A 26,874-nucleotide genomic window follows, 5' to 3' on the forward strand; every position below is an offset into this window, starting at 1 on the left:
TCTGATCTCACAATGTTTTATTACTTAAACATCCAATAACGGATAAAATGTAGTGACTTCAACCAAGCAAAAATTGTACACAGCAATAATTTGCTACATTTGCAAAAATCTGATGCTTTCTCATTGCCAACTGAATACCGCTGCATATAAAATTAATTAGCCTATGTATACCAAACCTATGTGTTACAACATAATTGTGTCCCAGAAGCAAGCCTAATACTTAACAACTGTTAAATACCTCAAGTGAATGTTAGTGCTTTGGATATCAGTAGATCATTAAACACAGTATATCCTAACCATTGCAATGTGCCTTAATGTGACCATTCATTAATGTATTAATCAGACTAGATAACACCAAAAAGGCCAACTGAACTTTCCAAGTAAAGATATTTTAAAGGAACTCCAAAGAATCATTTACTTATATGGAATTTGGCTCTTGATTTTTGTTTCATTGTTGAAATACAAACACTGTTGACGACTTTCGGCACTGACACCTAGAGTGTCTAGAAATACATTTGAGAATAAATCGCTTGTTTTAAAAGAGAAAGAAATATTTGCATGGTGCCCCCCTGGACGTGGTGCCCCTGCTGGGCACTTGCCCATATGATTAATCCATCTATGTCATTGATGAAATATGGCTTGTGAATCAGACACTTTTACTGCACTCAGACCAGAAGCAGCAATACAATTTAATCACATAGCAAGGCCTTATCAACAAATTCATTGAGCATATACATTAGCCTAAGTAGCAAACACTTGTCCAGACTCCAAAGTGACTTACAGTTCACTTAATACGGGGTACAACTGGGCAAGTTACTATGAGTAATAATGGCAAAAAATTGTTCTTTGTTGAGGCTTGAACCTACAGATTTGGTTATTAGCCCAGATCTGTAACCACTACATCACACCACTCCATCAGCACAGGAGACTGGATGATCTAAAATGCTCATCACATTCACATTAGTCAGTGATTTCATTTTAGATTTACATTCTGCAATATTGTCTGTAGTATTATCATATTCACAATCATACTGTGCTTCTGTCCGTTATGTTTCTCCCCTGGGAAGCATTTGTGACTTTGTGACTTGTTGTTTCAGTAGTCTTTGTGTTCTCAGCTCTGGGATTCATGGTATAAGTTGAAGCGGACTTTTCTTGAAAATGTTCATCAAATCTTTGAGCTTCTGTGGTGAGTTTCACAGTGTGGGAAGCCAAAGATAGCACAGCAGGCACTGGAGGCTGGTAGCGGTGTTGGTAGCCATAGGGCCTCAGACGGTAAGTGTAGTACTCAAGCGTGTACATTAGCACAGGGTCTACGTAGTGGAAAGACACTGCTAGGTCAGAGCAGCACTGTGGGCCCTGCAGGGGAAAACAGACATAAGAGATGCGGTCACATTTCCACCTGGTCACAGATAGGTTGCATTAAAGGAATATTCTGGGTTCATTACAAGTTAAGCTCAATCGACAGCACTTGTGTCATAACGTTTAAATACCACAAAAATGCATAAAAAAATAAAATAAAATAAAATCTTGGTAACAGTGTGGCACTTTCAATAGAAGTGAATGGGGCCTGTAAACATTAAAATACAGCTAGAAGATATAAACGATGTGTTAATATGGAGAGAAAAAAATACTTGCTATTTTTGTGTGAAGTTTAAGTATACCATTTAGTTGCTAAAACCTTAAAACAACCCAAAAAACAACTTTACAGCTCCAAAAATACACTTTTAAAAGAATTCAGTGCTTTAAAAAAATAAGCTTCAGATTTCTGAAATAATTTTTACTTCCATTATAAGAGTTTCACTGTAACCTTCATTTTTGCTTTTTCCTTTTAAATAAAATTGAAGAAAAAAATGTTTTAGTCATTAACTATTATTACTTGAAAAGTTACACAAATCCACTCAATCATTTTAGTTTTTAAACTCGCTTTATAAACACTGAAAAGCATTTATATCCTTTTTTTGTTCCCATTTTGATAACCATGGCAAGACAAAATAGTTTTTATTTCTTGTTTTTTTTATTGTTAGTCATTAGCTGTCTAGTCACGAATCACATCATCATGTACATGAAAGAAAAACAATCGACAAATACGGTCCCCATCAAACCTATCCATTGTTGATTTCACTTGCAATCACCTGAAGGACTAGTTCAGTGTGGCATTTAAAAAAAATGAAAGGGCTAAAATGAGGTAATTTCATTTTCAATGTATATTTCTCAAACAATATTGTTGATTTTTATTCATTCTCAAAATACTACATCTTGAATGGAATGGAAAATTACTTTTGACACTTAAAGTGTTTTCTTTTCTCAGGCATAGACTCAAGTTCTAAAAGCTTAAAAAAAAATAAGTTTAACTTCTGTAAAAAACTAAAACAAAGTAATAACTGATTAGCTTGCTGTGTGTGGGAAACGGAAGCTGTGGAATGTAGAGAAATGTCACGAAGGGCATGAAGGACATTAATAGGACCTTTTGTTGGGGCAGTCGGGGACTGATGGTTAGAGAGTCAGACTTGTAACCCGGATCGATTCTCAATACCGGCAGGAAAAATGTAGGTGGGTGAGTATTCACCCAGAACCCAGTATTTAAGAGAACAGCGCTCTCCTCCACCCTCAATACACATGACTGAGGTGCCCTTGAGCAAGGCACCTAACCCCCAATTGCTCCCCGGGCGCAGCAGCAAATAGCTGCCCACTGCTCTCTCTCTGTGTGTGTTTCTCTCTTTCTCTCTCTCTGTGTGTGTGTGCGTGTGTGTGTGTGTGTGAGTACTGTACTAAATTGGATTGGTTAAATGCAGAGGACAATATGAGTTACCATTCTTGGCCTTCACATCATGCACTCACTTAAAAATATCTTGGCAAAAATGACGAGTAGATATTTTACATAATGAAATAACAATGGCCTTAACTAACATACGGCTAAGTACTATACACTACCAATCTGAATTGAGCACTAAACTGCTCAATTCATATGGATTAATTTTACGATCTCTTTATGAACTTTTTGAAGAGTCAAAGTTTCAGTTTCTGTTTCAGGAACAGAAATCACTCAGATTTCATAAAACAAAATCTTCATTTGTGTTCCAAAGATGAACGAAAGTCTTACGGTTTTGGAACGACATGAGGGTGAGTAAATTAATGACAGAATTTTCATTTTGGAGTGAACTAACCCTTTAAGCAGGACAACTGCTGTAAACATTAATAACAAGAATAAATTATTCTTGAGTACCTAATCAGCATATTAATATGATTTTTGAAGGACCACGTGACACTGAAGACTGGAGTAATAATGCTGAAGAAAATTCAGCTTTGCATTACAGAAATAAATGACATTTGAAAATATATTAAAATAGAAATCATCTATTTTGAACTGTAATAACATTTCAAAATATTACTATTTTAATCAACCAAATGCAGCTTGGGGAGCATAACAGACTTACTTCAAAAATATATATATTTTTGTAAATCTTACCGACCCCAAATGTTTGAACGCTAGTCTAAGTGTTTAAATTTTTTTGAAAAAGTGTGTGACTTACTTCTACAATTGGGTAGAAGCAGTAATTCCAGTACCAGAAGGTCTTGGAGAACTTTCCAGTAAGATGGTGTTCAGGAATAAAAGGATGGAAGGTTTCCCGGTGCAGTGTGTCCCTTGAGTCTCCTGCTACCACCCCCATTTTCTCCAGGCACTGACCCATCGCTAGATCCTCCACTGGGGTGGTATGGGTGCACACTTTAGTGTTAAAACCCTCCACAAACCTTTTTAGGGCCTCTTTGCTGAGAACATAACCTGCACCACCGCTCATGTAGCCCTGCTTGGCGTACGGCTTGAACCTCTTGCCAAAGTATATGGGCTGCTCTGCCGTGTAGTTTGACAGGATCCAGCGCAAGTTGTCCACAACGACGAACGTGTCATCGTCTGCTTTGAGGAACCAGTCTGCCTCATCAACGTGGTTCTTCAGAGCGTAGTGGAAGGCACGAATAGTCTTCCAGTACAGCTGGTCACGGCCTTCTCCTGTGCCAAGGCCCACTGTGGGGAAGCTGCGGTCTTCTTCAGAGCTCATGAACAGAACTACGTTACAGTGACGACTCCATGTGGCCTTCACATGCCGAGCCTTTGACTGTAGATTACTAGGCCCTGTCATCACCCAGCACAGGATACGCACTTTCTTAAACAGCTCGTCTGCAAGGTGACTGTCCTCTCCTGTGTATTTAAAGCAAATTTTATAGTTATGTTGCAATTTAATACAAGCCAATTTGTTCATTAGACTTCTTTATAACTGAACTGAGAGGTGTATTTTAAAAGCGTATTCTATAATTCTCTGCTAATTAAAAATGTCTTGCACATTTATAAAAGAATAGTCCTTTTGATAAATATGTTAAATATTATGTACGCTGACTAATCAGTCTAATTAAAAAACTAATTAAAGCGATTTTATATAACTAGGGGGAAGACATAATGAGATTAAAATTAGGTTCAATGACATAAGAATGTCCAGGATAAATATAAGTATAAATATGATACAAATCTAGCTTAAACAAGTTATATCATTAAGTTTTGCTAAACAGGCGTCAAGTCATTGACCCATGTCCATCCTAATACTCGCTGTAACTCAGTTACACCCCTGTTTATCAGACACTTTTACTCGCATAATAAATTAACCCTTACAGCGGATACAATGGCATCAGTAACTGAGAAACCTTTGCGTAATGCTAAATGCATAATAAGTCTGAAAATTTGTGCACTTTGAACATATTACTGTGGCTACAAAATAACCTTTCATGCAACATCTTCTAATTAAAATCTTAATGAAGTGTTTAGAAAGTGAAAGCTTCAACCAGTTATTAAAGGGATAGTTCACCCAAAATGTTTAATTCTGTCATCATTTACTCACACTCAGGTTGTTCCAAACCTGTATACGTTTCTTTGTTCTGTTGAACACAAAGGAAGATATTTTGAAGAATGTGGGAAACTGAACAGTTCTGGGGAAACATAGACTTCCATAGTATTTTTTCTTTTCCTGCTATGAAAGTCAATGTTGCCCCATAGCGGCCTGGCTACAAACTTTCTTTAAAATATCTTCCTTTGTGTTCAGCAGAACAAAGACATTTATACAGGTTTGGAACAACTGGAGGGTGAGTAAATTATGACAGAATGTAGCCCTTTAGGTTGCAGTATTTAATTTCATGTTCCGCTCATTCATAAATGATGCACTAGAGGGCGCTGCAGCACCTGGCTGGTGATGATGCTTGAGGTTGATCAGGGCTGATCCTTCCACTCTCCAGGTAAGATTGGGGGTGTTTTGCTCTGGCTCCAGTGGAGAAAGGTCGCTTTTTCCATCATGCTGCCAGCTGAAGCTCTCCTCAAACCATACCTGTCTCAAGAACACGTACAACGTACAGCTGCCCACCAGGAAGCCCAGGGAGAAAGCACACTTGGAATTTCCTGCTTTCATGGTGACCACTCAGGGATCCTCACCACATTGGTCACTGCAAGGCTAGAACACAAATATTGGTTACATTAATTTGATAGCATTTTTTCAGAGATTTCAAGGATCGTAATATACTAATTTGCATTAAGCAATTGACAAAAATTCTCATTTTAAATTATTATATAATATATAAGGTATACCTTAATTATTTAATAATTACAATGATTACATTCCAGGGCTCCAGACTAACATTTGAGAGCAGTAGCTCTGGTGCCAAGTTCAACAGATGGTGGCACCAGCACCTGATTTGGTGGTGTTGGGGGGATTTTTAATAATAAAGGTAATTTAATCATATTTCTCAAGTTTTGCATTAATAAGTGCAGTTACTAATAATATTACATGTTTATTTATTAGAAATGTAACAGCTTGAATTGAGATGCAGATAAAACTAACTTTTATTAACAACAGTAACGTGCAAAAACCTAATTTCATATTTAATTTAAATAATTTACTCTTATTAAATGTACCATTATATAGAATCATACTGAATAAGGGATTATAAAAGGAGCGCTCTTTACTTGCTTTCTGTGTGAAATACAAAAAGACTTTTCCTACTTTTCCATATATTAGGGAGTGAAATGCCGTCACACAACAGAAAGAACGTGTTGAATCTCACATACATTCAGTATTAGGAAGGTTACTTTGGAATTGCTTACTGTTATAAGTTGCCCATTATAAATGTGGTTTGGATTACTTTATTTGGATTACTTCATCAATGCAAAGAGGAGCACTTATTGACTTTTTAGGAGTGGATCATGAATTAATTCCTCTTCCTGTCATTCCAATTCAAATTACACTTCCTGTGGGGCGGAGTCAATTCAATTCAAATTTCAGTTCATGAATTTAATGGAGGCCAATTCTGAAATTCAGAATTTTGCACATGCCTGGTTTGGAGCCCTGCGTAAACTTTCCATCTGAAAAAAACATTTATTTCCTTTCCTGTTTACATGTTGATTATCCCGACAAGACAAAATTTCCCCTTTCAGCCAAATCCTGGCAAATAGCTAAATTTCTGCTTCTCCCTAGAGCTGGCACTCACAAACTTTTTTGTCAGTTGAAATTGCCAACCCTTTGACCTTAAATATGTATTTGAAGCATCCCATGAGATTTTAAATTATTTTTTAACTAAATTAACAACACATTGCATGTTTGTGGGGTATCTGTCAGTTAGCCTAATGGTAAAATGACATGCAGGTAAACAAATAAAATATTTTTAAAAAAATTAGTGTTTCATTTTCTTTGTTTTTTATTCTAAAATAATTCATTCATTTTTCTGATTTAATTAATTAGCTTTTCACCAAGACACAAGTCAAAATGGATACTTGATGTATGAGATTTCTACATAGGGTTAAATACTGTGTTAACTGAATTATTACATAATTTAATTGAATAGCCTACACAAAGCATGTGTTCTTCCAAAAAACTAAGCCCATTTTCTAGGATTCAGCTGCTGCCAGGATAAATCTGAGGAATAGATTATAAACTGGTTACCTTGCGTGACTGACAAATCTTGGTTCTTAGCCTCATTCCAAGAATTAGGCACCTTCTGCTGCTGCCAGTCCTTTAGTCATATTGCAACTGTTTAAATTTTTCATTTTGACAAAGTTGACAAGTAACATATCAGGTTGACTAGTAAACATCAACCTAGATGAAATAGCCTAGGCCTACTTTATGAAACCATTTTATATATAGCCTAAACTATCTATTACAACAGATAGGCCTAATATTTTAATGTAATGAAAGTGTTCATCGAATGTTCACAGGAAATCCTCAAAGACCCTCTGAAGTCTAAAGCTGGTTTTATCCAAAGTGGATTAATAGACAGAACGCGGCACGGAATTTTATTAAGTTCATATAGTCCTATCTTGAGCACGGATAAAAGAAATAACATTCTGCAATACTGTGTTAAATGGTCTATGCATTGGACAACCAAAATACACAATGCACCTGTGTTGACATGAGAGTTGCGCCAGAGATCTAGGACAAAGGCCCTTACCTTGCATTCTTTACCTCCCCTCTGCAAGCCTCTCACCGTCCCAAACAATGTTGTAAGCTCCGGTCAGTTTCATGCCTTCAGTGTTTCTTTCCCTCAATATCCGCGAGCTTACATGAAAGGAGCGCGTCAGGTTGCTTTTGAGTGCGTGCTGCTGTGACGTCTACACATTAACAGACGTTGAGGGTTTTTAATTCCTAAAATTACAAGGTGTGTGTGCTAGTTACCCGATTTATTTTTCCTCGCTCGTATAAGCAGAGGGTTTGCCATTAACCGAATGGTTTTTAGGCCTCTTTGTGCGCTATTACCGGACAACAGATCCTCTGTCATGAGCTAGTACCGTGTCAGCATCGCACACGGATAGCCGTAGCGAGGTGTTTGATTGGAGGAATGGCCAGTTTGTTGTCATGGGTGTCCCCGCCCACTAGGGGGCCGTCGCTCAATTTAGGGATGACAAATTAGATGATAACATTTAATTGCAAAATTAGATAATTTACTTTTGTATTGTAATTGTATTAAAGACTAAATCAATTGTAAAATGTATTATAAAACATTCTTTAATTTTTAGTACATTATGTGTAACACACACACACACACACAGAGACAGACACAACTTCTTCAAGGTTGGATTTGGTCGGGCTCTAACTATTAACAGGAAACTCTTCTGAAGTCTATTTGAAGAATATATATATGTTTTAGAAGACCTTTCTAAAAATAAAAATAAAGTAGCCTATGAAAGCCGGGCTAAATGAGCAAGCACTGTTAGCCTACTGCATTCCTGGCATGGGCCAGACACTCAGTCACCTCTCAGATATTTAATACAGACATTAAAGAATACATGAAAAGAACATTTCAGGAATCACACTGGTAGCTTCTATAACGAAGTAAAATCTCATAGCGAGAAGTCATTCAACTAATTTGATATGTAAAAGGGACAATATTGATTAATACCTTGATTATAATCACTTATTACTATACATTGACGCAGCAGTGGATTCCAGAATCCACCCTCTTCATGTGGTGTACATAGGATTTTACATCAAAACTGTAGGGGACGCTATTACTCTTCTAAAAGAGTACAGAATCTCCTGATCAAAACACAGATGAAGAAGAAACAGAACTTTTTTGTTGTTTTAGAAACAGAACCTATGCATATTGTAACCTCTTTGCAAAGATGGTGTCCTTTTTGTTTTCTCATGGCATTTTCTTTTGATTGTAGGCATATTAGTTATTTTAGGTTTTGATATTCTCTAAGCAATTTGATGCTTGATATGGAAGGTTAAAGAGATAAGTTTTGCACTTTGTTCCTTCTCGCATTGTTAAAGTCGGCATGAAATCAAAATTGACCCTATTTACTTTGTTAGCGGATATTACTAGTCTTGTGGTGAACAATTCATCCGTGCAAGTTATTACACGGGAAAAAATTGTTTGCCGAAGTTATCTTTAATCAAAGTCTGAAAAGTTACTTCCGGGTCTGGAATGGCGTTCTTTTCTGATGACATAGGCTTGACTACTTGGGTTGGTTAAACGCTTAACCACTCCCCTCAAACCGTTACTCTGCTGTGAGCAGAGATGGAGAGGAGGAGCGCTAAAGTAAAACCCTGCCCTCTGTTCAATATTCCGTTTCACTCGGAAATGCGTCACAACACTTGAGAAAAGTCGTTTGCAACTTCCGGTTCACGCGGACTTTAACTCTTTTGCCCTATAGGCAGATTGTTCTTTTTTTGTTTTTGTTTTCCATTCCTAAATGTCTTTTAACTTTTCTTGTTTTTCTCTTAATACTCAGGGGATTCGCGATCTTACTAAACAAAAAGCTTTATTTTTATTTTGTAATTCTAAAAAAAAAGATGTAAATTTTCTACAAGAAACTCCTTCTAGTGTTAATGATGAGTCTTTTTGGTCAGCACAGTGGGGAGGTAAAACTTTATTTTCATGGGTCTTCTCATTCTGGGGGAGTTGTAATTTTATCTAATCATAAGTTTAGTGGTAAAATTCTTGAGTCACTTCTCTTTAGAGGGCAGATGGATTATAGCTGTCCAGTCTGGAGAGGCTGTTATTATCTTATGTAACTTTAACAGCTCTAACTTAAGGCGAGACACGGCAGGCAAAAACATCGTTTTTTTTTTCACTGGTCAATTTTGAGATTTTAGGCTATTTGTCTTCAATAACATGTCTTCTTTCAGACTTGTGGTGAAAAAAAGTCCAAAATACACATTTAGGTCTTTATTTCACTACACTTTGTCTATTTGCGTCTGTAGATTTCTCCGAAATTCAACAAAAGTTGGCGTTCTAAATCAACGCGCTGCTCCGCGATCTCTGTGTTCTTCCTTTAATCACGCACATGTCTGAAAAGCTCTCTCTCTGCTGTACAATGCTGTCGGGTCCAAATATGGTATTTTTTAATCAGCTTTTAATCAGCAACCAATCGTGAAAGTAAAATGGGCATTTAACCCTAAAAGCGAAATCTCATTGGCTGATGTCAATTTCTGACAACGTGATTGGTTCAGATGCATCACGTGATGCGCTCTGACACTTAGATGTGTGTTTTTGACTGTTTTTCTGCTCAGTTACAGGCCATAAATGCTGTGTTTATAAGTTTTGATGTGATTTAGGTGGTTTGTATTGTTGTTGCTAATTATTTGATAAGATATTGTGTCAGTAAATAGTTGTTTCTACTAAAAAAGTATGATTTTTTACATTACAAATCTTTAAATGCCTTTTTCTCAAAATGGGTTTTTTGTCATCCTCCAGTAGAAACATCTCAGCCTATGTAGCACCGATGTACACCAAATTTTCCAGTTATACACTTAGCAGTATTCTGAAGATATGTTCAGAGGGATTTGTTAATAAATCATTCCTGGCCTGATTTATGGGACATTTTAATCCCAAAAATATGGCGAAAATCGATTTTTTAAGGCTATGGACAGTATATTTTGATTTCCTAGGTAATGAAAGCATATATCCTGAAATCCCTCTGAACATCTTTTTTCATCTTGTGTGTAAACAAAATGAAAAAAGAATTTTGCACCTGGCTTTATCATATGTTCAGATCTATCTACCGAAAATATATGCAAAAGTGTGCATATTTAATGAGATAATACCTAATTTGCATAATTAAACATACAAATTTCAAAAACTTGTAATACATTTTTTTTATGAACTTGTGTAAGTAATCAACTGAGGAAGTGTCATGGTGATATCTATTATTTTTTAATTGTACCCTATTCACCTGTAGTGTCTCGCCTTAAACCATATTCTTTTCCAATCTTTATCTACAAAATTACTTGCTTTGAAATTGAAATTTCTTTCAGCAGCGTTGTTTTATTGTGGGAGTGTATTTTAATAAAGCCCATGATCTGAATTTAGATAGATTCCCCCCAAGACATATAGCCTTAATTTATTTATAAATTATTTTTGTAGGGGATTTTCTTTGTTGGATGGTTACAGACACATCCATGGAAATAGTATCTCGTCATTTACATGGTTTAAAGCAGACATGTCACAAAAATCTAGAATAGACCTTTGGCTTACATCTGATCTGACTGGCTAATAGCTTCTATTTCTCCTGCCCCTCTAACTGGTCATGCCTGTATCGATCTTGAAATAGCTGAGGTTCGTAACAGTTTTCAGAGAAGACCAAGATACTGGAAAATGAATACTTAATTTTATTGTTCAGGAATTAAGAACATTATCGAAACATGTCAAGTTAATTCAGACTCTTGGGAACTTTTTTAATATGAGTGCCGAAATTACAGTTTAGTACAACTTTCTAAGGCAAAGGAGTCGAGAAGCTCTGCGGTCATAAAGGAAATTAATAATATGTTATGTCTGGCATGGAGAAGTTGTATTTATTGAAGGAAGACCTTGACCAGAAAAGGTCAAAGGTGCATTCATCAGATCAAGGGCAAAATGGCTAGAATTTGGAGAAAAGAAATTCGAAATTGAAATTGAAAACGGATTTCAACCTTTAATATTAATGGTAATCTTACTTCTGTATAAACGACATTATACTTCTTCTATACTGAATCATTATACTATTTTCTAATACATTTTTCTTGAAGGTGGATCCATTTATTTTAGCTATAAGTGAAGTCATGTTGTTTGTGAGGGAGAGATAGATAACTGTGGAAGAACTGGACATTCTAATTACAAAGACCCCATTTAAGAGTCCGGGCCCTGACAGGTTACCATCATTTTGGAGTGATATAAAATATTTTATTTTAGATGTTTTTCAAAATTGTTTAGCTAGATTGAGGGGAATTATCCACGTCGATGAAGCAATGACTTCTTACCTTAATTCCTAAACCAAATAAAGATAAACATTTTTTAGATAATTGGCCCCCTATAACGTTGCTTAATTCTGATTACAAAATATTAGCTGCAGTATATGCTAGGAGACTAAAACCCTGCTTAGAAGAAGTTATCTCACTCACACAATCTGGCTTCATGAAAGGTCGACACATCTCAAATAATATTTGTCTTTTTTTAGATCTCTGAGTTATGAATTATAATATGCACTTATCTTGTTAGATTTCATTAGAGCATATACCTTTATGTATGATGCTTTAAGACTTTGGTCGAAAATGTATGAAAACTGTACAGACCCTGCATAAAGACATCAATAGTAATGTATCCTTGTCTAGTGGGACTTCACCACGTTTTGTCATTGAGAGAGGCATCAGGCAAGACTGCCCTATTTCTCCTATTTGTTTCTGTTGGTTGCAGAGGTTATAACCTTTATATAGTGAATTGTTAGAATATTGAAGGCATCTAAATAGCAGACCGCACTATTTTAATCAGTCAACTGGCAGATGATACATGTATCTTCCTGAAGGGTAAAAGACAGGCCCCCATTATATTAGAGGCATTAACTTTTCTCAGATGCCTCTGGCCTTTCTGTTAATCAGAGTAAATCTGAGATTATGACAATTCATCATTCTGCTATCCCAGATGTGGAATTAAGATAAAAGAAAAAATCAATACATTTCCACATGAAAGAGTTGAAAATATTTTTTCCATGTGTTTACATAAAGCAAAAAAAAAAAAATGTAATTGCTGGTCTCAAAGAAATATGTCTATTGTGGTAGATTTTTCCCCTAAGGAAACTTATTATCTGAATAAGTTTACATAATACTGAATAGAATTATTATCTAATTATCTGAAACTTCAAGAACTGAAGCACATGACTTAGGTTGAACCGAGTGTCCTTGACACCTGATAATATTATACTCAATTGACCCTTTGCTAAGCCCCGCCCTGCTTAGTTACTGTTGCTACGCCTGACAAGCTTTCGCACCTGGCACATGCACCGGTGTCGGACATTCCCAAGGAGATAATTAGTATTTTTTTGGAGATATCTGAGAGAGCAAGACAAAAGGGACTGCAGTATGCATTCGAGGGATATGTACATGTTTTTACAGATGCGTCTAAGGATCCACAAAAGGAACAGGTGGGGGTAGCATACATAATACCCAGATTGAAAGTGGCGAGAGGGGAAAGAATATCAGATCATGTATCTGTGTTTACAGGAGAGTTAATAGCAATTATGGTAGCAATTAGTAAAATAAATGAAATGGGGTTAAGTAAAACTCTAATATGCTCAGATTCAAGTTCGGCCTTGATGTGCCTGGAAGCGCAGAAATCAGATACTAGACAAGATATTGTTTTGGAAATCCTACAGATATTGTTCATAATGCAACAGGAAAATAAGATAGTTCAGTTTTTATGGGTTCCGGCACATACTGGAGTAGCAGGAAATGAAGCAGCAGACAAGTTAGCAAAACAGGCTATGGCAAAGGAAACTATAGATATGGAAATTAAATATAGCAAATTAGAAATCAAATCAATAATTAAAAGGGAGATAAATAATAATTGGCAAATGTACTGGGATAATGAGGAAAAGGGTAGACATTTACATTCAATACAACCAGTGGTAGGTAGAGGAAGGAAGTCAAGTGAAAGAAGGAAGGAAGACTGTATTATTTCTAGATTAAGATTGGGACATACAGGACTTAAATCAACAATGGAAATAATAGGGAAACATCATACAGGTTTGTGTGAATGGTGTGGAATAAGAGAAACAGTGGAGCATGTACTAATTAAGTGTAATAAATATTCAGAAGAAATAAGTAAGCTAAGAGAAGAACTGCAGGTGGAAGGTAATCAGCAATTAACATTAAGGATAATTTTAAATTCAGTAGCAGGGGGTAGGTTAATAATAAAGTTTTTAAGAAGAACCAATTTGATCCAAAGAATATAGAAGGGTTATAAATGTATATAATATGTTTTATACAGTTAAAAATATTATACTACTAAAAAAAATTTTTTGTAACAGCATCCCTCTCTGGAATGAGATGGACTTTTGCCGTAGATGGAGGAGCTGAACACGCAGCAGCAACATTGAAAGCACGAGTCCTGATTGTTCTGGTGATCTAGTAGTGTATCTTGTCTCTGATCTATTACCCACAGTAGATGGCGGTAATGCTCTTTTTAAGAATGCGAACCGCCAAATAAGCACAAAGAAGAAGAAGAAGAAGAAGAAGAGTGCGCGTCAGTACTTCCGGTTTAAGTTTTCCCGCACTGCTAATAAGAGTTTTGACATCGACACTAAGATCTAACTAGTGAGTAATAATGAGTGGATTCAAGATTAAAGAAAGGCGATTGGCATTCCAACGGGTGAAAAAGTCGGCATTACACTGTTGTGTACCTTTCTGTAGTAATTCGTCACGCTATAACTCAGAGATAAGTTTTCACTCGTTTCCCGTAGACACTGCGGTACGGGCTCAGTGGCTAATCAATATCCGTAGGGACATCTTCAGCCCTACGAAAACAACTCGTGTGTGTAGCAGGCATTTTCATCCGGGAGACTTCGTAGTGACTGCTGCGGGGTTAAGGAGATTACAAAAAGGAGCTACACCGGTTCTCTTTTCTTGGAATGAGTACACTCTACCCACACTAAGACCTAATGTTTGGGAGCGTAAGCCAAGGGCAGAGAGCCCTAACGTTAACCTTACCCCGTTCTTGACTGCAAACTCAGAGTCCGAGATGGAAACTGCAGCCCCTGATCACGATCACTGTGTGACTCCAGCGATGGCAAATGAGATGGCCAACGAGAATGAAGCCTTGCACCGGAAGATTAGGTATCTCCAACACCAACTGGAAGTGTTACAGCTGCGAACCCGTTTCGGCATACAACGCTTCGCAGGGTCGGACGAGCACATTCGTTTTTACACTAGGTTGGTTTATAACTTGTTAATGTGGGTCAAAGACGTATTGGTTTTCAAAGTAGCAAAAAATAAAACGGCAATTATAATCCCCTAAAATTAGTTTTTTATGTTCATTGGAGTGTCGCGTATGCCCTTATATATTCAAGAATAAAAGCAATAATATTTTTTTTTTATATTAATAATGACAAGTCGAGACCTTAGAGCTCAGTAACTCCCTTAATTTAATAGTTTGCAACACAAATATTTCTGTGTCAAAAGAAGGGTAAGTGATTTAATATTATATTTACACATATTTATCTTTTTATGTTAAATGAATGGCCTTTGGACTCGTCTTTGACCCATGTATGAGTTCTGTTTAATTTTGAGGAAGCTAATTAAAAAAATAAAACAAAACCTAACATGAACATTACATTCTTAGATTTGCCTCATACAAACATTTCCAGGCCTTTTGGAAACTAGTGGAGCCTGCAGTCAACACCAAGATGGTGCGGATCAGCAACGCCAAGGCTGCATCTGCCAGCAGCTCTGAGTTCTCTCAACCAACAACGGTATGCACGTGTACTACTATAATTATAATGCAGATCTTTTACTTTAATAAAAGTAGTAATACTACAGTGTAGAAACATCAGTGGTGGAGGAAGTATTCAGATCTTTTATTTAAGTAAAAGTACTAATACTACACTGTAAAAAATAGTTAACCATGAAATTGTACTTGAGTAAATGTACCGTGTTACATTCCACCACTGTGTAGGTAAGTGTCTAGGCCTAACCCCGGTTTCACACTGCACGCGCTAGCTGAGCGTAAGCAGCGCGTATTTTTTCCGGCGTGCATGTAAATCAGTGACACACAAAAAGTGCCCAAAATGCACAGAATTTGCATGTGTGTTTTAACAAGAACTGAAGTAGGCTATGTCAGAAAAGAAAATGAGTCTATAAGACATAAAAATATAGGCTATAGAAAATGTACCCATTTAAACTTGTTTTTATTTCAGTTTGGGGTATAAGTAGGCTATGGTTATGATACTAAAAATAAATATATAAAGTACACTAGCCAGAAAATATGGTAAACTTTATTTTAGTTTATTATCTAATACTCGGACAGGCTAGCAATACCCAAATAAAACCCGAGTTTGCTGTCTTTTTTCTCCGCCGATCGAGTTTACTGTCCAGTTCAGTCCATTTTTATACATGAAACATGAACAAGTGATTTTAAGGAAGAATTACAATCACAATAAAAAAAATGACAGAAAACATGCATTTCTCAAAACAGCACTATTTGCAAAGTTGTAATGAACATTTTTTTAACACTGGTTTATTTTTATATATATTTCATTGTTTGAAATGGTTCTTCTGTCGGCGTTTAGTAGAGAAAACACGCTTTGGAGCTGCTGCTGTGGGTGCACACAAACACTTCAAGTGTGAACACTCTCGCGCGTCTGCAGCTGCAGTGAAGATGTAGTTACGCTGACGCTTGCTGTATGGAGCCGGGTTAACACTTGTTTATTTTCACAGAAACTTCAACCCATAGATGAGCTGCTGCTGTTCCTCATGCATCTGTCAGTAGGCCTGCCTCTCAGGGATCTAGCAGAACGGTTTGACATTAACCGTACCACAGCCAGCAGGATTATTGCCACCTGGACGCACTTCCTATACCAACTGCTTGGAAGCCAACGTCTGTGGATTCCACGTGAAACTGTCAGAGCTCAACTTCCACCCGAGTTTTCAGCTTTCCCTGACACACAAGTGGTGCTTGACTGCACTGAAATATTCTGCCAGACTCCATCCTCTCTCCTGTTGCAGAGTGAGGTGTTTTCCACGTACAAATCTCATGCTACATTCAAGGCCATGATCGGCATGGCGCCCCATGGTGCCATTACATTCGTGTCTGGTCTGTATGCAGGATCCATGAGTGACCGTGAGATCTTCAAATTGTCTGGCATCGCAAACCTACTCACACCGGACATGGCAATTATGGTTGACAAAGGGTTCCTTGTGGACAATCTGGCTCCGTGCAAGGTTTACCGGCCTGCCTTTCTCTCAAGAAACACCCAAATGAGTAGAGAGGATGTCATGCAGACTCAATCCATTGCACGTCTGAGGGTCCATGTGGAGAGGTGCATCAGGAGGGTTAAAGAGAACAAACTTTTTGACAAAGAAATACCCCTTTCTGTGTGTGGAAGCATTGAGGAGTTATTCAATGTGGCTTGCTTCCTGGTCAACTACCAGTATGGACCACTGGTGAAGGCATGGGCAACTCAACAATGAATAACTCTGGACTCATTAATGACATTTCACTTTTTTGCTTATTAATAGTTTCTTGTAAAGTTTCTAATGAATGTTCTATAGTTTTGTTAAACATTTACTCACCAGAATTGATTAATTAAACAGCATTTTGTTGACATAGCTTTTATATATTTAAAAAGGTAGTTATTTAAAAATAAAAACTATACGTATATTAACTCTTTAATGCGTTTACACACCAGGCTCAAACAAAGCATTATAGCATTAAGAGGAAACCACACATAGAAGCACATTTAAGGTAATATTTATTTATTATACATAACAGCAGTGATTAATAAATAATGAAATAATATTATGTGGATCAACATTAAAAAAAATGTAGTGCACATCAATTAAAGGCAACTAAATGCAAAAAAAGTGGTAGAGAACCCTCTTCAAACTTCCATGTAAAAATAATCTCCCTTCTCCCTGATGGTTTTAGCCACCTTGCAGTCTCTGTAGATTCATGTTATGAGAATATCCTACTCTGCAAAAACTACAAAATCACACCACTCCATCCCTGTAAGTAGGAGCTGGCCTTGAACCTGCCAGTAGTAGCTGTGAGTCTGCTTTAATTTCAATGTGGCACTCTGCATTTTCAAGTAGCTACAGTCGGTCCACATAGCTCTTTGCATTGGGACATTTAATTTCCAGCAGTCCGAAGGGTGGTCTCTCAGTTGGGTCAAACACCAGACCGTCAGGAGATGACCTTAACCAGGAGCTGTCTGGGTGGATGATGAACCCACAAGGCCAGTAATTTGTGTTTTTTACTCTGCAGTACTCCAGGATGGCAACCGGTTCCAGTGCCAGTCCCCTCTTCATTGCAGCCGTTTGAGCCACTCCCTTTTTGATTCTTTGTGCCAAGTTTTCAGCAGACTTCTGACATGACATATGTCCCTGAATCGGGACAAAGTTATTCTTGACCTCCTGACACGCTGCCACTCCACAGTGTTGGTCTGCTCCCTGGTGGCAACCTCTATTTTCCTTGCCATGTCTACTGTAGTGACTGCAGACAAACTGACAGCTGGTAGGCTCCATCCTATAGCTATCTACAGGTAGAGGTGGTGGTGGAGGGGCATCTGGGTGGCGTACTACAACCCGGCTCACTGGTAATGGAGGCTGGTAGTATATGGGACTACCTTCCTGGACTTTCCCAAAAGCGGAGTCGACCAGTGGAACGTCCGCATTTTCCGCCGTGGTGATGAGTGGAGCAATGCCTGGCGAGAAGTCTTTATACACGTGGTCAATTTTGAGGACATGTGGATCTGGCAGCTCCCCTCGCACTGCCTTGTAACATGTACTCCTTAATAATAATACATAATAATAATTTAACTTCACAATAGGACTTTAAGAACAATTTTACTCTCAAACAAGAATCAAAGTTATACTGTATAGTAGGCTGTACAATTACATAGGACAATAGTCCTATGGCAAGTGACCACTAGGTGTCACCGTTGAGACGGGTGTCGGATTGTTTCGAAGCAGGGGGAGGCTGCAGACCTGGAGGCGGTAGATAAGCGACCCACACAGTTTTACGCCCCTGGCAGTTTTACGCCCCTGTGGTCCCTGATGCGTCCAGTAGGGGGAGGCTGTACAACGACACGAATTGAGGTAGGCTATGTTTTAAACTTTTTTTTAAATTTATTTATTTATTTTGTATTGCAAATGAAAGGATACAGACATTAACAGTGAAAAGAGAGGGGGGAAAGGGGGGGGGGGGGGGGTATACGGACATAAAAAGAGATTGAATTAGGCTACACAAATCAATACAATATTACATTTTGTCAATATAAAAAATTAAAGGTTCTTTACAATAGTCTCAATGATATTATTTGTTTTAGAAACCTTTGAGTTTAAAGGTTTTGACATCTTAAAAGAAGAAAAAAGGGGAGAATATTCTAAAACCAGGATTACATTGAATGGTTCTGTCTTTATGAAGATGAAACTTGCTCAGAATTTACCAAAAAAGTTATTGGCGGTCAGGTTTATGTTCTATCTGGCTTAAACTTATCTTACCACGTGTAGGTTTAGCTGCCCCTATCTTCTCTACTTTAAAATAACATTTCTTTTTAATTTTCTTTTGTTGCCTGTATTTAGCTTGCGTGAGATGGCCTCTTCTGGCAAGACCCTGTTTACTCCTTGCATTAAAATATACTCCACATGGTTTCTGGAGCAACATTACAGTATTGGAAATATGTGAACTTGTTTTTTTTTTTACAGTCTATGGTGTGACTGTGAACACACAAAATACACATTTATAATAGGCATATATGTATATGTGTACGTAAATCTCTCTCTAAGTAAAGAGTTGAACTGCACACACTCACTCAAATATTTTGATTTTATTTCCAATGTCATACATGATAAAACCCACAATAAAAACTTTTCCCATATGGTTTGAATGTAGATTCTGGTTTGAGTTGTTTCTCATTATCTAATTTATATCTTAATATAATTTTTTTCTTAAAATATCTTACTGGTCTGGACTAAAATATAGGCTATGTGCACTTAATGTGGGTTTTATCATACTACTTTACCAAGTCTTTAACTTGCATCTCATAAAGGTGTGTGTTTGGTTTAGCTACTTAAGTAAATTAAAATCTCTCTCTCTCTAAACTTATAAACACCCATCTCTTTTTTTTTTACGACTTACGAAATAAACGACTTACAGAGACATAGGCCTACATGGACATGTTTTTAATTGTTTTTTTTACGCCCCAGGCAGTTTTACGCCCTTGTTGTGCATACTGCGAAATAACATAATTAAATCAACGCTTACACATTAATAACCCGTCCATTGACTTGACAATTATGTGTTTTTTGTTAATTTAAATATAAATGTTACAGTGTAGATCTGCACGGATTAAAATAGAAAAGATGTAGATATTCAGCCGGGGTTCACTCTCTCCACTCAGCCTACAGAAGACTATTTGTAAGGAAATGAAGATCTCTCTCTCTAAACTTTTAAACACCCATCTCTCTTTTTTTACGACTTACGAAATAAACGACTTACAGAGACATATGTGGACATGTTTTTAATGTAATTTTCAATTTTCACAGTCCATCATCGGTGGCCAAAAGAAATCAAAGTGGCTTGACACTTTTTCCACTATTGTTCCACCAACAAGTGCCTGTGCCGTAGTACTTTGAAGATCAGGAGCAAATAGATGCAATCCACACTCACCTGACATCCCTTCTGGGCAACACACCCACACACACACCCACAGTGACAAGATCAAATTCACCATGGATGTCCTTTTTAACTTTTCTAATGTTTAATTTAAAAAAAAAAATTAGAAATTAATTTCTCGTCAAAATGCCTACTTGTTGTGTCGTGGACTGTGCAAATCGCACCAGTTGCGTAGTCAAGTTTTTCAGGATTCCTGCAGGAGCACATCCTTTTCAAAAAAATAGAAGACTTCTGTGGCTGCAAGCAATTAAACGCTATATGGGGAGGCTGCAGACATGGAGCCGGTAGATATCATGGTAGATATACATACGCATAGACATCACGCCCTATCGACCGCTACTGCCTACTAGCGCGGTCGAGCTGTGAGGCCGCATCTTAAACCGGTCACCCGCTCCACTCAGTGTCATCTGTATGGCAGGTGCAATGAGCTGTCAGCGCATTTAATTAACCATATCTCACTGAATACCGAACTGATTTTCACGCGGGGTTTTTTCTGCAAATGTCATTCATGTAGCTATGATACAGGACACATGGTTTGGCATATTTTAATATTCATAGTAGGCTTAACAGTAATATAATATTCTGATATAAGATATAAAGTGACCAGACGTCCAAAATCAAAATATGTGATGTAGGATATAAGGTATTTTATAGATCACACACTATAAATATGATAAAGAAGCAGAAACAGATAGTTTCAGTAAAGTAAGATATTTTAATAAGTTGAAGAAACAATAATGATTTGTGACACACACACACACTTACTCTCTCTCACACACACACACACTCACTCGATTTGGAGAGGGGGTAAAATCTTTGCGTGGCAGGGGGAGCTGCCACTCGACCAGTCACGAATATATGCGCCTGCCACTGAGTTATATGCGCCGGCCACTGAGTTATATGCGCCTGCCACTGAGTTATATGCGCCGGCCACACGACCAGTCACGGATATTTGCGCCGGCCACTCGACCAGTCACGGATATATGCGCCGGCCACTCGACCAGTCACGGTCATGCGCCTGCCACCCGAACTTACACAATATGTAAGTTTTTTTTTTTTAACCAAATGCAGCGCGCGTCTCGTGGCTCTATTAAGCGTCAGCCACCGTCAGCCATACCAGCCACACGATCTCTCATCGTTTACATCTTTCAGACTCTCCTATTGATACACGAGAGCACACAGACAGTGCAGTACAGATCTTATTTACCTATTTCTCATCTTATCTGATTTTTTTATTCGCTCTTTTTACCCGTATAGAAGCGCGCTCGTGTAGAAGCGTCACCAGCCACACGATTTCTGACCGTTTACATCTTTCAGACTCTCTTATTGATAAACGAGAGCACACAGACAGTGCAATATAGATCTTATTTACCTATTTCTCATCTTATCTGATTTTTTTATTCGCTCTTTTTACCCGTATGGGAGCGCGCTCGTGTATAAACGTCGCCAGCCACTACCAGCCACACGATCTCTCACCGTTTACATCTTTCAGACTCTCCTATTGATACACGAGAGCACACAGACAGTGCAGTACAGATCTTATTTACCTATTTCTCATCTTATCTGATTTTTTTATTCGCTCTTTTTACCCGTATGGGAGCGCGCTCGTGTATAAACGTCGCCAGCCACTACCAGCCACACGATCTCTCACCGTTTACATCTTTCAGACTCTCCTATTTGTAGCGTGGTGGTGGTGGGGGTAAACGGTTGAAAACGACCAATTTGTATAGTGGTAATTCAATATGACAAGCTGACTACGCCACCACTTCTCAGAGAAAGGGGAAATAACTACCCAATGGAAATAGGGCACACAAGTTCGTTACCATGGAGGGAAAAGCGACGTGGATATCAGTACAAAAATGGTTTATTGAATTCACATAAATAGATAAAACTCAGGTTACTGCAAGGCAGATTTTTACTCAACTAACTAGTACAGCACCGTTCATCAACACACAAAATAAAGAAAATGAAATTACTAAAGTGGCTGAGGCTTACCCGTAGCAGGTTAGGCTAGCTAGGTATCTTATCCAAAAAACCACACACACACACACGCACACACACACGCCCAGTGAGGTGTAAGCGGTAAACCACACTCAGTGCTTAAAATACCACCACCAGAAGGCAAGAAAAGCTAGCCTCCCAACCCGGGGTCCATCAGCCTAAAATAAACACACAAAAAGACAATAAATACACTGAACAAATAATAAAATCACAGAATTCTTAGTTGTTGGTGATGCAAAACATTCACCATAAATGAGCACTGAGTTGTTGACAAAAGAAATAAATCACAGAGCAACAAGGTTGCAACCAAATAAATGTCCAGATAGTCAACAAACTAAAACAAGACACGTAAAGAAAAAAACATGTAAATAAGATCTGTACTGCACTGTCTGTGTGCTCTCGTGTATCAATATGAGAGTCTGAAAGATGTAAACGGTGAGAGATCGTGTGGCTGGTAGTGGCTGGCGACGCTTATACACGAGCGCGCTTCTATACGGGTAAAAAGAGCGAATAAAAAAATCAGATAAGATGAGAAATAGGTAAATAAGATCTGTATTGCACTGTCTGTGTGCTCTCGTGTATCAATAGGAGAGTCTGAAAGATGTAAACGGTCAGAGATCGTGTGGCTGGTAGTGGCTGGCGACGCTTACACGAGCGCGCTCCCATACGGGTAAAAAGAGCGAATAAAAAAATCAGATAAGATCTGTATTGCACTGTCTGTGTGCTCTCGTGTATCAATAGGAGAGTCTGAAAGATGTAAACGGTGAGAGATCGTGTGGCTGGTAGTGGCTGGCGACACGAGCGCGAATAAAAAAATCAAATAAGATGAGAAATAGGTAAATAAGATCTATATTGCACTGTCTATGTGCTCTCGTGTATCAATAGGAGAGTCTGAAAGATGTAAACGGTGAGAGATCGTGTGGCTGGTAGTGGCTGACGCTTAATAGAGCCACGAGACGCGCGCTGCGCATTTGGTTAAAAAAACCCTTACATATTGTGTAAGTTCGGGTGGCAGGCGCATGACCGTGACTGGTCGAGTGGCCGGCGCATATATCCGTGACTGGTCGAGTGGCCGGCGCATATATCCGTGACTGGTCGAGTGGCCGGCGCATATATCCGTGACTAGTCGAGTGGCAGGCGCATATAACGCAGTGGCAGGCGTGGCTGGTCGAATGGCAGCTCCCCCTGCCACGCAAAGATTTTACCTCTACACTCGATTTGCGCATCGCTGTCATGTGTGTATTACTGCAGGTAACGTTATTACATTGCTTCCTGATATCACATGCGCAAACACAAATAACCTATATTTATTATGTTTATACTACAGGGCCTTTGAATGCTTGTATCTGATAACCGAGAAGCTCTTGTAATTATTACTTTACCAAACCTCTCCATGCCGAGTGATGCAGTAAACATAGCCTAGCTAGCTAACGTTAGCTGGCTACGATTTCAGTACAGTAATGTCAAAGATCCTTGCTCCTTCTCAATTATCTGGTATATTCTATTCACAAAATGCAACCAAAAGTACGGTAATGTTAAAATGTACTTGTTAAAAGTAATCCCGGGCCCTATTTGCGATGATCCGCCGATTAGAACAGGAAAATGCTCCACAGTGCTCTGGAATCTAACTGCTGCTAAGCAACGAAACTAGGAGTACGACCGGTTTAGGCGGCCGTATTTCTCAATGCCCAGCGGCCAATAGGGCATCTAACGTTAGTCGACCCACGCAGTTTTACGCCCCTGTTGTTCCTGATGCGTCCAGTAGGGGGAGGCTGTACAGCGACACGAATTGAGGGGTTTTAATCTTTTTTTGAATTAATTAATTAATTTTGTATTGCAAATGAAAGGATACAGACATTAACAGTGGAAAAAAAAGAAAGAAAAAAAGGGGGGTATACGGACATCAAAAGAGATTGAATTAGGCTACACAAATCAATACAATATTACCGGTAGAAGGATGTGCTCCTGCAGGCATCCTGAAAAACTTGACTCCGCAACTGGTGCGATTTGCACAGTCCACGACATAACAAGTAGGCATTTTGACGAGAAATTATCTGGTTAACACACGATGAAAGTTCATGGAACGTTCTGACCCCGACATGCGCACTACGCACTTCTAATTTTCCTGTGACGTCAACCGTGAAGGGGTCTATATATGATCACTGATCAGTTTTATACATTTGTAGATGTTTTAATTGGACATAGTATAGATTAAATGAATAATGGTAGTTAGTCTTATCCTGTTTAGCTGAGCCATTCATAGAACAAACAAAACAAACCTGACAATTGATAAGATAACATACCCTCTTACATTGTTGGTTGTGTGCAGCATAATACTGCTGTAACTGGAACATGTTTTTCACTATAATTATGACTTTTAAGTCTTCTTTTTTTCTTTTAAAAGTATTTTGATTTATGTCATAATTTCGGTTTTTAATATCAAAAATATGATTTAGTAGCATATAATTTCGATTTTTATCTTACATGATTTAGAAAAGCAAGTTTTTTTTTTCTTATTGGCAGAAATAGGCTGATAAATGTATCGTGTGTGTGTGTGTGTGTGTGTGTGTGTTTGTGTGTGGGTGGGTGGTCTGAAAGTGTGAGAGTGTGTGTGAGAGAGTGAGAGGTGGTGGCAGGAGAGAAAAAAAATAATGTCAAGATGGCGGAGAGCACAGGCGACATGTCACGCAGCCACACCAGACCAAAACGTCCACAAGGTAAAAAAGGTAATAACATTTCATCGTTGATTCTTGTTAAGTTATGTATAATAGTGTTGTATGATTAAAATGGCATGCACATTTGACAAACTTTTGAAACAGTAAATATTTAACTGCTAAATTTGATGTCCACATATGTGGACAATGGGACTTCGCTTCGTTGAAACTGTATAAGAATGTTAGCAAACAAATAAAAATTTGTAGTTGCAATGAGCTTCGTGACGCACACTGGCTCACTCGAACACACACACACACACACTCACGATCGCGCGGGCACACACACACACACACAAACACACACTCTCTCTTGCGCGATCGCGCGCACACACACACTTGCTCACTCGCGATCGCACACACACTCTCTTGCTCACTCGCGATCGATCGCGCGCACACACACACACACACACACACACTCACTCACTGCGCGCACACACACACACACACACACACACACACTCACTCACTGCGCGCGCGCACACACACACACACTCACTCGCGCGCGCACACACACACAGTCGGGTTTCCGAAGCATTGCTAAAGCTACAAAACAATGAAAAAGAATGGAAGAGGTACAGCACAAGTTACGACTCAAGATCTTTAGTTTACTGCCTATGCTCAAGATGGTAAACTTTGTGTAGTAAAGTGGTATGACAACAAACCGCAACAAACAGGTGTTATATATTCGGTTCCTGAAATATTTGGTTCTAATGGGTGGAGCTACCATGAATATTCACGAGACCATCGCGGGGCGACCAATACAAGCGAGTGGAACAGAAATGATTAGCGTGAGCGCATCAGATCCATTGACAGTATGCTCAGGGGCCGTATTCACAAAGAATTTTATCTTACCACTAGGAGTACTCCTAAATCGCACTAAAAGATTTTAGCTAGGAGTGTTCTCTTAAAAGTTATTCACAACGCCTTTCAGACCTACTCTTAGTAAGGAAAAATGACAACTCCTAAACTAAGAGTGAGTCTTCGTTGCTATGGATGACGTCAATTCTTATGCACGAGCTTCCTCGCAATGATCACGGTGATTGGTTGTTAGATGACAGAGCCATCATGCGAACCATAACACAGACGCACCAATCATGGAATTACGACATCTAAATATGTCTGTGTCCTACACAAAATAATAATAATAATGTCATCGAAATGCATATATAGCCTAATGACATGTTTGTGCAGGCCCCAGTGAAGTGTAATTCTAAAAAGGCAGAGAGAGAGAAAAGTTGTGAATTAAATTAAATTAAATCAAGGTAGCCTAATACCCTAATGAAAACCGCCACTTGACTAATAATGAAAAACGACACTTGCATTAACACTTGCTTGGTTAATTGACATCCTATTAGCCTAAATAGACTACTTAAAGCAAGGAAGTATTGCTCCTATTGAAGTAATGTAATAGTTGAATGACAGTGGATTATGAACTCGCCAAAACGGAAAAGAAAGCCCAACTGGACGCAGGATCAGTTACTGCTGCTGGCCCAGTTGGTGCTGAAAAAGAAAAAAAAATAATAAAAGGGAAATTCGGCACTGGGATACAACATCGAGAATTGTGAAGTTTGCATCGAACACAATCTGGGTATTGATTGAGTGGGTTTTCTTTCTATTCACAAACACGTCCTCATCCTGACGTGGTGCAATTATTTTAATAGGCTATGTGTTCCGATAGCACCGACCACTCCGGGCACACCGGCAATATCCATAAAGCTGGCTTTGTTTCTTTGGAGTTGGCGAATGTCCAAAGGAAAACTTATGAACTGTCGGATAATATGGGGTCTACAGAGTGCATTGATGGTTTGGTGGATGGATCTGCTTACCGATGGCTGGGATATCGCTAGATCGTCGGCATTACACAATTGCATTTTCCCCGTTGCCAGGTAACGAAGTGTTATCAAACATTTCAATTCGGCACTGATTGGGTTGTTGCGATTAGTTGGCGCTGTTATTGCATGCCTCACAGTATTCCCTCACGATTAAG

The 26,874-nt window shown here is 38.4% G+C and overlaps 2 protein-coding genes across 7 annotated transcripts in view; one reads left to right on the plus strand and one right to left on the minus strand.

Moving 5' to 3' along the window:
• On the minus strand, nucleotides 1-14,694 carry c1galt1la (core 1 synthase, glycoprotein-N-acetylgalactosamine 3-beta-galactosyltransferase 1, like a). Of its 2 annotated transcripts, none has more exons than XM_079588464.1 (4): nucleotides 14,490-14,694; nucleotides 5,225-5,489; nucleotides 3,531-4,195; nucleotides 1-1,356 (listed from the first exon to the last, which is right to left on the minus strand). In XM_079588464.1, exons 2-4 carry the CDS (start codon nucleotides 5,445-5,447, stop codon nucleotides 1,027-1,029), a joined length of 1,218 nt encoding a protein of 405 aa, XP_079444590.1. In that variant the 5' UTR covers nucleotides 5,448-5,489; nucleotides 14,490-14,694; the 3' UTR covers nucleotides 1-1,026. The 2 variants fall into 2 exon arrangements, with proteins under 2 accessions (XP_079444590.1, XP_079444589.1); XM_079588463.1 differs by lacking the exon at nucleotides 14,490-14,694 and adding an exon at nucleotides 7,480-7,895.
• Nucleotides 12,877-26,874, plus strand: part of LOC306985791 (uncharacterized protein) — a 21,912-nt gene continuing 7,914 nt past the window's right edge. For 2 of the 5 annotated variants that reach the window (XR_013794861.1, XR_013794862.1), the window contains exons 1-3: nucleotides 12,925-14,711; nucleotides 15,121-15,250; nucleotides 16,215-18,593. Coding sequence is in view for 1 of the 5 variants with exons in the window: in XM_079588454.1 (XP_079444580.1) it covers nucleotides 14,107-14,711; nucleotides 15,121-15,250; nucleotides 16,215-16,967 (1,488 nt within the window). In the remaining 4 variants the exon portion in view is untranslated. Of the gene's footprint in view, nucleotides 14,712-15,120; nucleotides 15,251-16,214; nucleotides 18,664-26,874 lie in introns of those variants that run through there. The other 3 variants (XR_013794860.1, XM_079588454.1, XR_013794863.1) reach the window with 3 other exon arrangements.

The sequence above is a fragment of the Phoxinus phoxinus genome (assembly GCF_949152265.1).
Source record: "Phoxinus phoxinus genome assembly, chromosome: 18".
In the NCBI taxonomy this organism is placed as follows: Eukaryota; Metazoa; Chordata; class Actinopteri; order Cypriniformes; family Leuciscidae; genus Phoxinus; species Phoxinus phoxinus.